The following is a 13987-nucleotide window of genomic DNA, read 5'->3' as shown; positions in this document are numbered from 1 at the left end:
CGATTCAGAGTTAACTCCCTACTTTAGAAGCCAATAACTTTATTAATCATGCACTTTTTGGTTCAACTACTTTGAACATTGTTTACATTGATGGACAGCTACATGACACACTGCAATACAGGTCAGTTTTGATTTTGGATCTGTGTGGCTCTTTAAATACACACAAAAAAATGCTTAGAAAAACAAAGCTCACAGGTAATAAAACATACATTGACTGTAATTTAATCTGTTATTAATATTTTTTTATCTTCTTTTGTGGTTATATTTTGTAGTCATTGTCCTGGGCTATGTTTTTATAAACTTTGCACATGTGTGTTATTTTTTGCCATGCCTCCCTAAATTTTTCTCAAAGCTGAGCTTCAGTTTATCTAAATACACCAATGCAACATGCATACAGTTTTTTTATATTTTTTTATATTTAGATAAATAGTGAAGATGAACATCACTTTTGACCACTACTGTATGTTATAACAACATGACTGCACATTATCCTGTTTATTACTCAAGTAGTTACCACAGGTAACTAAGCACATTACCAGAAGCTTGTTATAAAGTTTGAAATATGTATATTTTTCTTACAAAATCGCATCGATTACCCACAGAAGACATTTATTATCCCTTGGAGACGCGTGAATTACTTCTGTGAAGGATAAATGCTTTTTTGGGGGTTCCCTGATCCCTGTTTGGAAGAGCAAGGACATTTACTAAAATAACTCCAAATGTATTTGTCTATATGCTACATACACACCAAACACGGGGCATCGCTTTACTCGCTCTAGATTACTTTTGGGATTTAACTTCGTGTCATGCAATTTTTTTGCTCGAGTTGAATATTTTCAAGTGGGGCGAAAACGCATTTGAGGCGAATAGCGTGTGTTTACGCGGCAAACGCGGCACCCATATTGCGTCATTCGCGTCGCCCCACGCAAGGACGCATCTGATTGCGTCTTTGCATTGAATTTGTATGCAATCTACTCGTGCAAATTGTTGAACTCGCATTTGATGTGAGCCCACAGTAAATGATGATGGACATATGTATCTCAGATTGCTTGAGGATGAGTAAATCATGGGGTAATTTTGAATTTTGGATGGAGTATCGCTTTAAGGAGAAAGATTTATGGAGCAATGGCATCAATCTGTTTGCCTTCATCGCGGTTGTTTCCGGACATCAGTTGTTATTTCTGCTGCCTTCCAATCAATGATTGGTTGGAATGCAACGTGTAGTATTGTTTTGTTTTTTCTTCTTTTTGTTCTCCAGTCTTCTCCGGTCAAAGTTCTTAAAAGGACCATATCTTTATAGTCTGAATAATCTTTTACCACTAAAAAGCACCAGAAAGGTTATTTTGTTGTTTAATGTTCTTTATGGACAGAACCACACAGCTAAAATGGTTTATAAAAACATTATCCACCTTTATTTTTAAGAGAGTAAAACACATAAAATTGGGTTTTGTGATACCCAGCATTGATTGGTCTGATGTCACTTTGCTGGTTGCTGAGTAAGATTGCACCACCGACGAGGCAATTGACCAATAAAAAATGTACACATTCCAAAATGTTGAAAAACTTACACACTATTTCTTGGGGAGCTTTTAGACCATGCTTTGTATGGCTGGTGTTGGTACAGAGAATGCCAGATGGTGTCGAATTACTGCACAATACAAGTGGTTTTGTTTTGAAATGGTATTTAGGTTCCTAATATCATCCTAAAATCACAGCATTCACCGACCTGTTTGCCCTACTAAGAGCTCCCATTACCCTTACTGCAAACACGAGACGGCCATAAAGTCGCAAACCTCTCGGCAAACGCGATCACTTGCACCTTTCTTCGGTCCTGCTGTCCTCAAACCTGCCACCCTCTTGTCCCTCATTTTTCCTCCTGTGAACAAATTGACTTTGATCTCAGACCCTCCCATTCGCCCAGCAAGCCTTCACTGATTATAGTGCTTTAGCACCAGAGTCGCCTGGCCTGCAAGACACGCATCTGTACGCTCTAACAAAAACATAATTGCTAAAAGCCTCCAACCGCCAATTTGAGTTGGAGGGCTGCTAGTGTTACTCTGGCATGCTTGCCAGGGAACATTGAATTAACCACTCTGGGTCTTGTGTATTCACTTCTGCAGTCATCTACGCACACACACGCACAATAATATTTTTAATATTTTCCCTCACGCTCCGTGTTGGTTGCTGTCAGTCACATAGGCTTTGGTCCTCTGCGACTTTAGCACTTGTCCAATGGGAACGGGTGGTATTGATCAATGCATGAATGCTTAATGTAGACGTCTTCGCTATAAAGGATCCCTGTGGTTTTTTATGCTATTTCTCTCCTCTTGGGATTGAAGTATTTTTATGGATCTCGGGCATGGCGTCTATACAAATCCACAAGGGGCAGAACTGATATTCTGCAATGCCGTGATACCTGCTTACATCTCGTGCGCTTCCTCTAGAGCCGGAACATCAAATGCTGACATTAATAATAAAGTTATCAGTTTCCGAATTGCCTGGAGAGGCAGGAAGGCTTAGTTTGGCGTCCTTATTAGGCATCGGAGAAAAAAACATTGGGCACTTCTCAAGTCGAGTTCACAGCGACAAAGCAACCAGAAGCCATTTACATTTCAGACATTTGGAAGATGCTTTTATCCAGAGAGACTTGCTGTGTGTTCGTTTTGTGCATGCCCTGGGAATCAAACCCATGACGTTGGTGTTTCTAGCGCATGAGAAACAGTGATTGTTGTGTCATGTGGCCGTGTCCAGCAACAGGAGTAAAGACAGTTGTATATGTACATACATTAAATATGTAAAACAAAGGTCTGACAGTTTGCATTTGGACCATTATATTCACAGCGCTATCAAACGTGTATCAAATTTTCTTTAAGATACTTTGTAGGAATTAAAAGACACAAACCAGAAGCAATAATACCCAACAAATGGAGAAAGGTCAGCTTATCAAAAACATTTTTAGTATTTATTTTATTTAAGTTTTTGCATGTGCATTTTATAAGGAAGAAAGAGCGTTATGGACCTGACATTTCTTTGTTATGGACATGTACACACACATTAATGCATATAGGTCTTATATATAACCCTACTGAAAAATCCAGTTAAGACCTTCATAAGCTGGTAGCTGGTTTTAGCTGTTTTAAGGTCAACCTGGTGACCAGCTAAGTCCTGCTAAATCAGCTTAAAAAGTGACCAAAACACAGCTAGACCAGCTTGCTACACCAGCAAAACCAGCTAAAACCAAGCTGGGAGACCATCCAAAACCACCTCACCAGCTTATGCTGGTCTTAGCTGGATTTTTCAGTAGGGAATGCATACATATATTTTGAAATATATTAATGTAAACGAGGATCAGATATGCGTTTTTTAACAAACGCGAGTGTTCATAGGCGCCGATTTCTTTTTTGGCAGTGTGTGCTCGTCACAACGTCAAGCAAAGCTTAGGTTACTTAGCAACGGCAGATGCTCTGGAAAACCCAAGTGCTTGGAAAAGAAAGCAGCACGGTCACGTTTTCCGCATTGTTTTACACACGAAATGTGAATCCATCAAAGCATTTTAGATATTGCAATTCGTGAGATCCACCAATAAGAGAGGCTCAGAATTTCAGAAGCGTATTTGAGTAAAATTTGTCCATTTCGGTGGGTGCTCGAGCCGAGCTCCGCAGCACCCACAGGATCGGCGCCTATGTGTATGTTTATTATAGCACTTCCATCCACAAAACAACACACGATTCAATTGAGGAACCTTACTGGGGTTATAATTTTTCCATTTTGCGGCCAAAACGCGTTCTGATGGTGTACTGGTAAGGCAGATTAGTACTTTTTTACAATCTTGAGTGATCAAGAGAGAATTTGTTGCCTCATTGTTCTGCCCCATGCCTGTGGTTCATCACTGGTATCAGTTGGCTCCCCTTGCAAATAGCACTGTAACTCTGAGTCTGCTGGTCATTTGCGTTCACACCAACTTAAAGATATCTCGCTGGGTGAGATTGTACTTTATATTTTTCATAGTTTGAGACGTGCACACTACTGCGGGTCGCACTTAAGCACTTAACCACTGCGATGGTATGTGTAACTTTTACTGTCAGAAAAAAATTGTAAAAGTGTAAAGGCACACTTCTGGATGTATTACTGATAGATAGATCATTACTGTGACACATAGAACTTGAAATTTCCTTTCCATGCTCAAAAATAGCTTTCCGGACCTATCCGCGGTAAACGATGAGGAAATTTGGCAGCTCCGTCAAGGATTGTGTGATAAAAGTGCCATCATGGCTTGGAATGCAAATGTAGTCAGGGGTCTGAGAATATCGCTTTGTTACTTTCTTCCCGTGTTACTTTTGCCCCCCGTTTCCCCTATAATAGCAATACTAATAGTAAAAGTAATTGTCTGTAAGAAAGTAATCTGTTTCTAAACAAGAAAAAACACTTTAATTTAAGTCTCAGAAGTTGATCTTTTTAATGTAAAATAATTCCTAGTCAAAATAGTAGCCTTTAACATCTAAATTTTATTGCAAGTAGTGCAGAACCACCCACGTAATTAGACGTCATGGAAATTGTTCAGTCATCAACGGCTACACTTCGAAAAGTTAGTAGTGACCAGAGTCGAAAGATTGTTTGAACTTCGAGTGGTGTGCTAAAGTGTTTGATCTGTACGCGACGGGGGGCCGAACGTAATGCTGTAGCTTGATATTTTGCTCCCAAAACGCTGGGAATACGGACATGAGTTATGTGAAAGAGCCTTTAGTATACACCTACAGGCTGTTTTGAAAATTTTAGTGAAATAAATTTTAAGCTTTCAAAATAACATATTTAGACCAAATCTACAGAGATTTAGCTTAAAAATAAGCTGTGGTGAATCTCTGGTCACAAGGTGAATCTTTAGCTATCTTGCTTTAAAAGTGTGAAATAAAAACACACTCAAGATTCAAGGTTTGCTTTAGTGGCCATGAGGATTATTTTCTTTGCCTGACAAACTGTCCACATCAAATTTAATATTATTTATAGATTTGTAACGTGTAAAGTCTTAACTGTCTCTCACATTGTACATTGATACAGTGTGATACAATCTACACTCACCTAAAGGTTATTAGGAACACCATACTAATACTGTGTTTGACCCCCTTTCGCCTTCAGAACTGCCCTAATTCTACGTGGCATTGATTCAACAAGGTGCTGAAAGCATTCTTTAGAAATGTTAGCCCATATTGATAGGATAGCATCTTGCAGTTGTTTTAGATTTGTGGGATGCACATCCAGGGCACAAAGCTCCCGTTCCACCACATCCCAAAGATGCTCCATTGAGTTGAGATCTGGTCACTGTGGGGGCCATTTTAGTACAGTGAACTCATTGTCATGTTCAAGAAACCAATTTGAAATGATTCAAGCTTTGTGACATGATGCATTATCCTGCTGGAAGTAGCCATCAGAAGATGGGTACATGATGGTCATAAAGGGATGGACATGGTCAGAAACAATGCTCAGGTAGGCCGTGGCATTTAAACGATGCCCAATTGGCGCTAAGGGGCTTAAAGTGTGCCAAGAAAACATCCCCCACATCATTACACCACCATCAGCAGCCTGCACAGTGGTAACAAGGCATGATGAATTTTCTCATTCTGTTTACGCCAAATTCTGACTCTACCATCTGAATGTCTCAACAGAAATCGAGACTCATCAGACCAGGCAACATTTTTTCAAGTCTTCAACTGTCCAATTTTGGTGAGCTCGTGCAAATTGTAGCCTCTTTTTCCTATTTGTAGTGGAGATGAGTGGTACCCGGTGGGGTCTTCTGCTGTTGTAGCCCATCCGCCTCAAGGTTGTGCGTGTTGTGGCTTCACAAATGCTTTGCTGCATACCTCGGTTGTAACGAGTGGTTATTTCAGTCAAAGTTGCTCTTCTATCAGCTTGAATCAGTCGGTTCATTCTCCTCTGACCTCTAGCATCAACAAGGCATTTTCGCCCACAGGACTGCCGCATACTGGATGTTTTGCCCTTTTCACACCATTCTTTGTAAACCCTAGAAATGGTTTTTCGTGAAAATCCCAGTAACTGAGCAGATTGCAGATCAGTTTGGAGTTCAGGAGATTGTCTTGACCAGGACCACACCCCTAAATGCATTGAAGCAACTGCCATGTGATTGGTTGACTAGATAATTGCATTGATGAGAAGTTGAACAGGTGTTCCTGGTGGTCCTTTAGGTGAGTGTTTAATAGGTTAAATAATCTGGATTTGTGTAAATTTAGTGAGACATGTTTGAGTTAATAAATCTTCTATAATATTGACTTTTAATTGTTGACTTGGCGAATCTGAGCTCAGTTTGTGGACATTAAGATTTTTTCTGAAACTCTAACGGAGACATTTGTGAGATTTCAGGGTCTTTTTCTCAGGAAAAAATATCTGAGATGCCAGAGATAAGCTACAGCTTTCATTTGCTCTCCATTTAATCTCATTAATGTTTAGGAAATAATTTGAGAAATAATTGAGATCTAAATATATCAAAGCTTAAATTTAGGTTGTTTTATAAGCTTTGTTGGGGTCATAATATGGCACCCTAATCTTGCAGCTTTAATGCAAATTTCACAAAATCAGCTTTTGGGCACTCCTGAGTTTAACACAAGTGCATTTCCGTGAAAGCTTACCTGCTTGCTTGAGTTTTATTTAAATAACGACAGTAAACAACTTATATGCCGAACCATTTATTTCTGCATGGTATAAATAGCATCACTTATTTAAAACACCCCCAAAATATACATAACAATGCAAGTTTGTCTTATCAGTGAAAGAATGCAATGCAAATAATTGTTCAGGGTCGGTGGGGTGGGTTGGTGGGGTGCTCATCTATCGTCATTCTTGGCACAAACAATACGAATAGCAACACTTCTTTTTAATCATCGCTATCAAAGCTGGCAAGCTGACAATAAAAGCCAAGTGTGCTCCAGCTCCAGGGGCTGAGTAACAGAGTGTTTGAGGATAACATGAAGACCCAGCGCTTGCCCACGGGGATATGAGGTGATTATTCAAGCAGCCAATTAGATGCCCGTCTGCATGTTTGTTACATCTTACAACTGTTTAAAGTCCTGAGAGGCAGGCGTAAACAGACACTACAGCACTTCCATCTTTCGCTTTCTTAGTGCCACAGGAACACAGTGTTTACTTACAGATATAGGGGGAAACTGCACTGAAAAAATAAATATAGTGCATCATTTTTGGATCCATTTTTATGCAAGTATTACATGGAATTTATGCAATTTGCTAAAAATTTCAAGTAAAACTTAATTTAAAAAGTGGATGCAAATAATGCACTATATTTATGAGTAAATACAGCGTATTATTATTTACATTTAATATTTACATAAGAAAAGTCACAGTCTTATGCATGTAAAAGCTTTAATATGAACTCTTTAGGTGCAAAGATGTACTTCCAATTTTTTCTGAAAGTTTTTTTTCCCACTGAAAGTTCTTTATGCATTTTATATAGAAAGTCACAAAAATGTGTCCACTGTGCCTTAAGCACTTTTTATATTGTCATATGTTTAGCATAATAAGTTTTCTAGACAGCTGTCAACTTTTTGATGTATAACTTATACCTATAAGGAGCTAAAAAGCATGAAATAGATTTCCAGTTTCTTTCGAAACGTCTTCATCCTTCTTTCCTGACCTTTCTTTCTCTGTCAAAAGTGTTTCTTATTCCGGTCATGAGTCTAGGCAATTACTTTTTTTAATATTTAATTTAGTCAATTTAGTCAGTGTTGCACAGACAGGGAAATTGTGTGTGCGTGCACGTTCGATGTTGTTTGAAACATTTTTTGATGGAATACATTATTAATATTTTGAAATGGATAAATAATTCTGCCTGGAATTGTTGATGCAGAGACTCATCGGTTTTGGCGGCCGTGTTTATATGGGACGAATGTGTGTCATTGTCTCAGCGGAGCTCAAAGCAATCAGTAGCGCCGACTCGTCGCTCTGCATTCAGAAGAGCAGGAGAACTTCTCTAGAGGATGGACAACTAGTTCACATCCACAACACTTCAGTGTGAATGCCATGAGGATTTAATGACAACGAATTAATTGTGCCTGGTGTTTGGCCGCTTGAGATCAATGTTAGGACCATTAGGTTTAAGCATTTTGATGGATGGGTGGATGCATGCGTCTATTTGATCTGTTAAATGATACTTTGTCTCTAGTGGCATGTGGTGAACTTTTAAAATATAAGGGCAATATTTACTCTTTCTTTAGGCCAATGTAAATGTTGTGTAAAAACTAATATAACAATATTTTTATATGTGTGAGCAAATTTGTGAACCGGTTTGCATTGTCCCTTTGACGAGGAAATTAGCCAATCACAGCAACCCAGACTCTCCTCAATGTGTTCCTTAACCACACGCTACTCCAGATATAAGATCAAACTGGACTCGGATGAAATCCAGTATGGAGGTCATGGCAGATTGGACCACAACACGGAGTTCTTCACGGAGCCAGTGGCATTCAACGATCGGCCCAACTCTATGATGGTATGCACACAACATCATACACATGACCACATGAATCAGCATGTATCTTTACTGATTGTAAAGGAAATCTGTTGAATTCTGCGAATGGAGCTGTAAACTGGCAAATGTTAAATTGAACTGACAAAGTAGTGTTGCTATTAGTAGTGTTCTGCCATATCCGTTTCTGACTCAAACTGTTCCCGCTCAGGCACCCACGCATAGATGTGACTACGTTCAGTTTAAAAGATGATACACATAAATGACAATACGTATAGTAAAGTAGAAACAAAACTTTAAGCTCGATGTGATTAAATTACCGTATACAAAACAGTAAGCGCGCATGGTAAGTCCTTCCTTATCACTAACTTTGTATATTTCTACCGTTATGTTACCGTTATGTATATTATTGTTAAGTGTTGCACCTTTATTTATTGTTTAATGTTTTTTAGTAAATTAAGGGGCCAGTCACACCAAAAGCGCTTTAAACGCTTGCAAACGCAAGGCGCAATGCACTGCCTTTTTTAAAAAAGAGCAGTGCAACGCGGCTTTTCTTATTGCTAAGCAACGACCGCGTCAGCTGTCTTGTCAATCAAATATTGAAGCGTGAGCGCTCTTTTGCTGTTAAATGTCATATTAGCAGAAACTTTAAAAAGAAACGCTTGCTCTGACCTTGTTTGAGGGTGAGAGGTGCACAAACACGCAGGAGAGAGTGCGCGAGTGGAGTCCGGTTCTTCAAAGCAACTGTAAACTTCCCTCACCACAACGTAAGGCCCGCCTCTCCCCTCATTCGATTGGACAATGGAAAGAGGCGAATGACGTCGGGTGCTTCTCCGCTCTCAGCGCTCCTTCAAAAACGCGTGCGCGGCAGGCGGCAAAAAACCGCAAGGCGCTCGGCGCGCATAAACAGCGCGCAAACGCGTCCCCTGCCCATAGAATATCATTCAAAAAAGGCGCCTGCAACTGCCATAAACGCTTTTGGTGTGACTGGCCCCTAAAACAGTCAAACATACGTGTTTAGACACGGATGTTACAACAGGACATATCTTACAAAGCAATAGTGAAATGCAGTACCGTTATCTTAAATAAAGTAAAAAATGTTTTACTTACTGTGCATACTGCTGTGTCATTTTTGTCAGATCCAATATTAGTGGTGCTTTTAATCACAGTCTCTCTGCAAATCCAGCATCGACTTTTGGCTTCTTTACAAATGAATCTGCAGTACAACAAACAAACACTCCCCACGCGAGCTGGAACTTCTTTAAAAACAAACTTTAAGCACACATTCCTAATGTTATGTTCCGAGCCTCTGAATTAAAGTATTCAGCTTCTGTGTTGTTCCCACGCGGTTCTTCCACAACCCAAGACTCCGTTTCCATGGTTCCTCTATCAGATAACAGATCACTGTGTCAAAATAAAAGTCTCTCAAGAAAAATTTATTTAAAAGTAATTTTGGATACATTTGGCAATCTTTAAAGACTATGTTTACTGATTGTTGAGACACTGCATGGTTTGCTTTGCCCCTGGCCCACATGTGTGTCACGCTAAGCTGTGGTCGGGGCTACAAAAGTTCTTTGGTGTTTGGGGAGGTGCTTCAATTCTACTGTGACGTCATATTTCTCCGAATTCCTAATATTTCAGTAGCACAGACATTTCAGTTCTGAAACTTGCAGGATGTTCATTTAAGTATGATGACCTCTTATATAACAAATTATCAAGTTAAAAATGAGTATTTGATTCACCGCTCCTTTAACACATTTCTAATACAAATTTGTAAAACTTTTACAATTGAAGAGTTTTGTTGCAAAACGAGATGACCATCGTTTTTTTTAATTGTTCTGAAAATCACGTTTTTTGTTTGTGCATTCCAATTAATTTCAATGCAACTGCAGTTTTTTTTAAACCGTCATAACTTAAAAAATACAGCTAAGTAGCACCATAAAACAAAATAATAACATGATAACATAATAATAAACATGTTTTGACAAAAATGTTAAAAAATGGATTTATCTCATTTTGCAACGAAACTTTTACAATTATACAGTACTATTTTTGTACAATAAAATTGTATAAGAAATGCAATTTTAAACAACATATTATAAATTAATAGTTTATATTTAATAAAACTTATAATACTAAAAACATCCATTATTTACATAAAGTACAAATAAAATCAATGAAATTTTAGTCTTAATTTTTTTACCTTTAATTTATGTTAACTATACTTATATCAAAATAAACAATAAAACAAAGATACAAATTAAGCAAGCAGTGCTTTGATTTTTTTTTTTTTTGACTTATGATTGTACCAGAGCACCAGTTCTTTTGTCATCACATTAGAATATATTATATAATATATATAGAATATATTATACTAGATTTTACTATACCATATACATAATATGGCATAAAATTGTATACTTTTACACCAGTTCTTTTGTCTTCACAAACTAAACTAGACTAAAACTTACTGTACTGTACTGCACTATAATGTACTATATTATATTATGCTGTACTATACTACACTACTATATACAGTATACAATACTATACTATTACGCCATACCATGGCATTCACTTTAGCTCTACAATATATCCAATACATGAATATTGTAAAAATTCTCGTCTGCATAAGCATGCAATAGCCGTCATGAGAAATGTTTGAAAACTGTAAGAGCTTTGATTGAAGCTCAAGGCAAAACAGCTATGTGTTTAGAGGAGGATGTTGTGTTTGAACACAGTAATGTGCAACATTGTAAGCCATGCATTACTGGAATAATACACAAGAAATTTAAAACCGTGCAATCACTACATAATATTTCTGTTATTTGCGTGACTTTCACCACATCTCAAGTAGTCAAAGTACAGTTTCTTCTAGTGAGTCACATTTCTTTATCAGATATGTTCCCCTCTCTCTCTCTCTGGGCTCCAGCTGACATATTGTGTATTCTCTTTCCAGAGGCCTTATTGAAATTAAGTGCATAGCGTGAAATTTAAATCCCCATTTCTGGCTATAGCTTGTGATGCAAGGCTTTATTTTCAGCCTCCTTATTGAGCACCTCTCCCTTTCCCCCTTCTTCATTTCCTCACCCTTGGGCCTCCTGACTTTAATAAGATCTATAAAAATTCAAAAGCAAACTTTAACTTTTCGCTGACTTGTCCAGTTGTCAACATACTTTTGTAATTGTTAAGCAGAGCATGTGAGCTAATCTTGATCTGGTGGGTAAAAGGTGACAAAGATGTGCATAATTGATGTTTGTTCTCTTAGATATGCTCAGTCATGTGAAGTCTTTTTTTCATCAGATTCTGCACCATCATTTGTTCACCCTCGTGTTTTTCTGACCCATGTGACTTCATTTCCTCTGTGGACGACAAAAGGGGACGTTTTAGAGAAAGGCCCCTCTACACCTTTATATGCAATAAAAGCATACACAAAAATGTTGGGTTGTTTCAACTCATGGTCGGGTCAATATAAAACTTTTTTTATATATAATTTAACCCAACAGTTGGGTTTGTCCTTATTTGAACCAACTTTGGGTTGAAAATAACCTAAAAAACTCAAACCATGAAAACATGAAAACATTTGCAAATACGATTGAAACTGTTGTTTATAGTCATCAGTGTCAGATTACTCGAGACGGCAGTGTCATTTGTTATCTGATATAGTAGTAGGTCTTCTAAAAGCAAAACATGCATCCTTTAAAGCTGCATTATTTATGAACCGTATTATGTTCATACTATCAAACTTACTGTGAAAGAAAGACTTGAGGGCCTTTGGGCATGAAGATATCTCAAGGTCTCAAGGCAGAAAATAGTGGTACTGTGCTAAATACTTGAAGACAGATTTTATCTTTTTTTTCTTTACATTTTGATATTCAAGGGCAACTGTTAGACATAAAAACACAGAAAGTTACAGTTCAATATTTGATCCAATTCAAAGTATTTCTCACATTATATGAGTAGTTGAGGAAAAAGTCTGCTATTACCTTTCAAAGTGATGAGATTTTCACCTAATCTCGAGCGAAACTCAAGCCTGACCCATCATATGTGCTGGGCTTGGCAAACAACCAATGCATGCCAACCACCACGCGTCAACACGTTACAACACCATGATAGCCGCCAGTATCACCCTAGCATTGTTGCAGCAACACTGGCATGATAAACCACTCAAGTGATGATGTATTAACTTCATTGTTGTGTATAAATTATAGTGTTAAATGAATCACTGCTGACAAAACAAGTAGGCAGATGTCTGAAAGTATATAGATGCATGACCTGGACTCTTGAAATTGATAGTGGAAGACATTATAGTCTCAGACTAAGTCAAATACATATTGATCCATATAATGCACATCCAAATCCCTGTGCTGCAAATGAGCATTTTATGAACTCTATTGATATATTGTGGCCATAAAGATACAATAGGATGCTTGGATATCCTCATCTTAAATGGTGGACATTAGGTGAAGATGCAAACATAATTGTCTTGTTCGGTATGTTGGTCACAGACACATTTACTTATGTTACACTTTAAAACTAGGGTCTCAAACTGGCTCGGGGGCGTCTCGTCGGAGGGCCATAGAGCTATTTTAACATAAAAACATAATATTTCTGTAAATGTATTGTTTAAATTCTATTAATTAACATATAATTATACTTAAAGAAATATAAACAGTGCTTTCTACTTTATTTTATAACAGTAAAAATGTTTTCTGAACCTTTGTGGATCCGTCACTGCCATTGCTCGCGGCAGAAGTTGAACATTTCTCCACGTTTCAAGCACCGACGCGTGTATCAGCCAATCAGATTGCCTTATGCAAATAACCTAGGTAGAGCCAGCCAATTACATTTATGGGAGATCGGAGCATGTGTTGCGGCCACTGGGATTGGCTGTTGGCCACGTTTCAGACAAGCCTTCCATCAAGCGTTAACACTTCTGTATCATGTAAATGTACCGTTACATTATCCTCGCCATCACGGAGAGCGAGGATCTTTGGAAAAAAGCATCTTAAAGGGACACTCCACTTTAAAAAAAAAAATACTTATTTTCTAGCTCCCCTAGAGTTAAACATCTGATTTTTACTGTTTTTAAATCCATTCTGATCTCCGGGTCTGGCGGTACCACTTTTAGCATAGCTTAGCATTAGGGATGCTCCGATCGATCGGCCGATAATGCTTGCTATGCTTCTCAATGAATAACGGCAAAATGCCGCTACATCCAAAAGCCAGGGGGCGCTCTCGTGCAGAAACTCAGAATGCCCTGTAGACGAAGAACAATACACACGCAGCTATGACACGCAGCTCCAGGAAATAATAATTCGTTACATTTATATAGTGCTTTTCTCAGTGCTCAAAGCGCTTTACATATGAATGGGGGAATCTCCTCAACCACCACCAATGTGCAGCATCCACCTGGATGATGCGACGGCATCCATATTGCGCCAGAACGCCCACCACACACAAGCTTATTAGTGGAGAGGAGACCGAGTGATATAGCCA

The 13987-nt window shown here is 38.3% G+C and overlaps 1 protein-coding gene across 1 annotated transcript in view; it reads left to right on the top strand.

The window, feature by feature from the left end:
- The window catches only part of gbe1b (glucan (1,4-alpha-), branching enzyme 1b), a 174246-nt gene that overhangs the window by 140442 nt on the left and 19817 nt on the right, over window positions 1-13987 (top strand). The window contains exon 15 of the mRNA XM_073863520.1: window positions 8399-8512. Within this exon, the coding sequence (XP_073719621.1) occupies window positions 8399-8512 (114 nt within the window). The remainder of the gene's footprint in view (window positions 1-8398; window positions 8513-13987) is intronic.

Source organism: Misgurnus anguillicaudatus, chromosome 24 (assembly GCF_027580225.2).
Source record: "Misgurnus anguillicaudatus chromosome 24, ASM2758022v2, whole genome shotgun sequence".
Lineage (NCBI taxonomy): Eukaryota > Metazoa > Chordata > Actinopteri > Cypriniformes > Cobitidae > Misgurnus > Misgurnus anguillicaudatus.
Note: the sequence above shows the minus strand (reverse complement) of the source record. Positions and strands in the feature narration are given on the sequence as shown.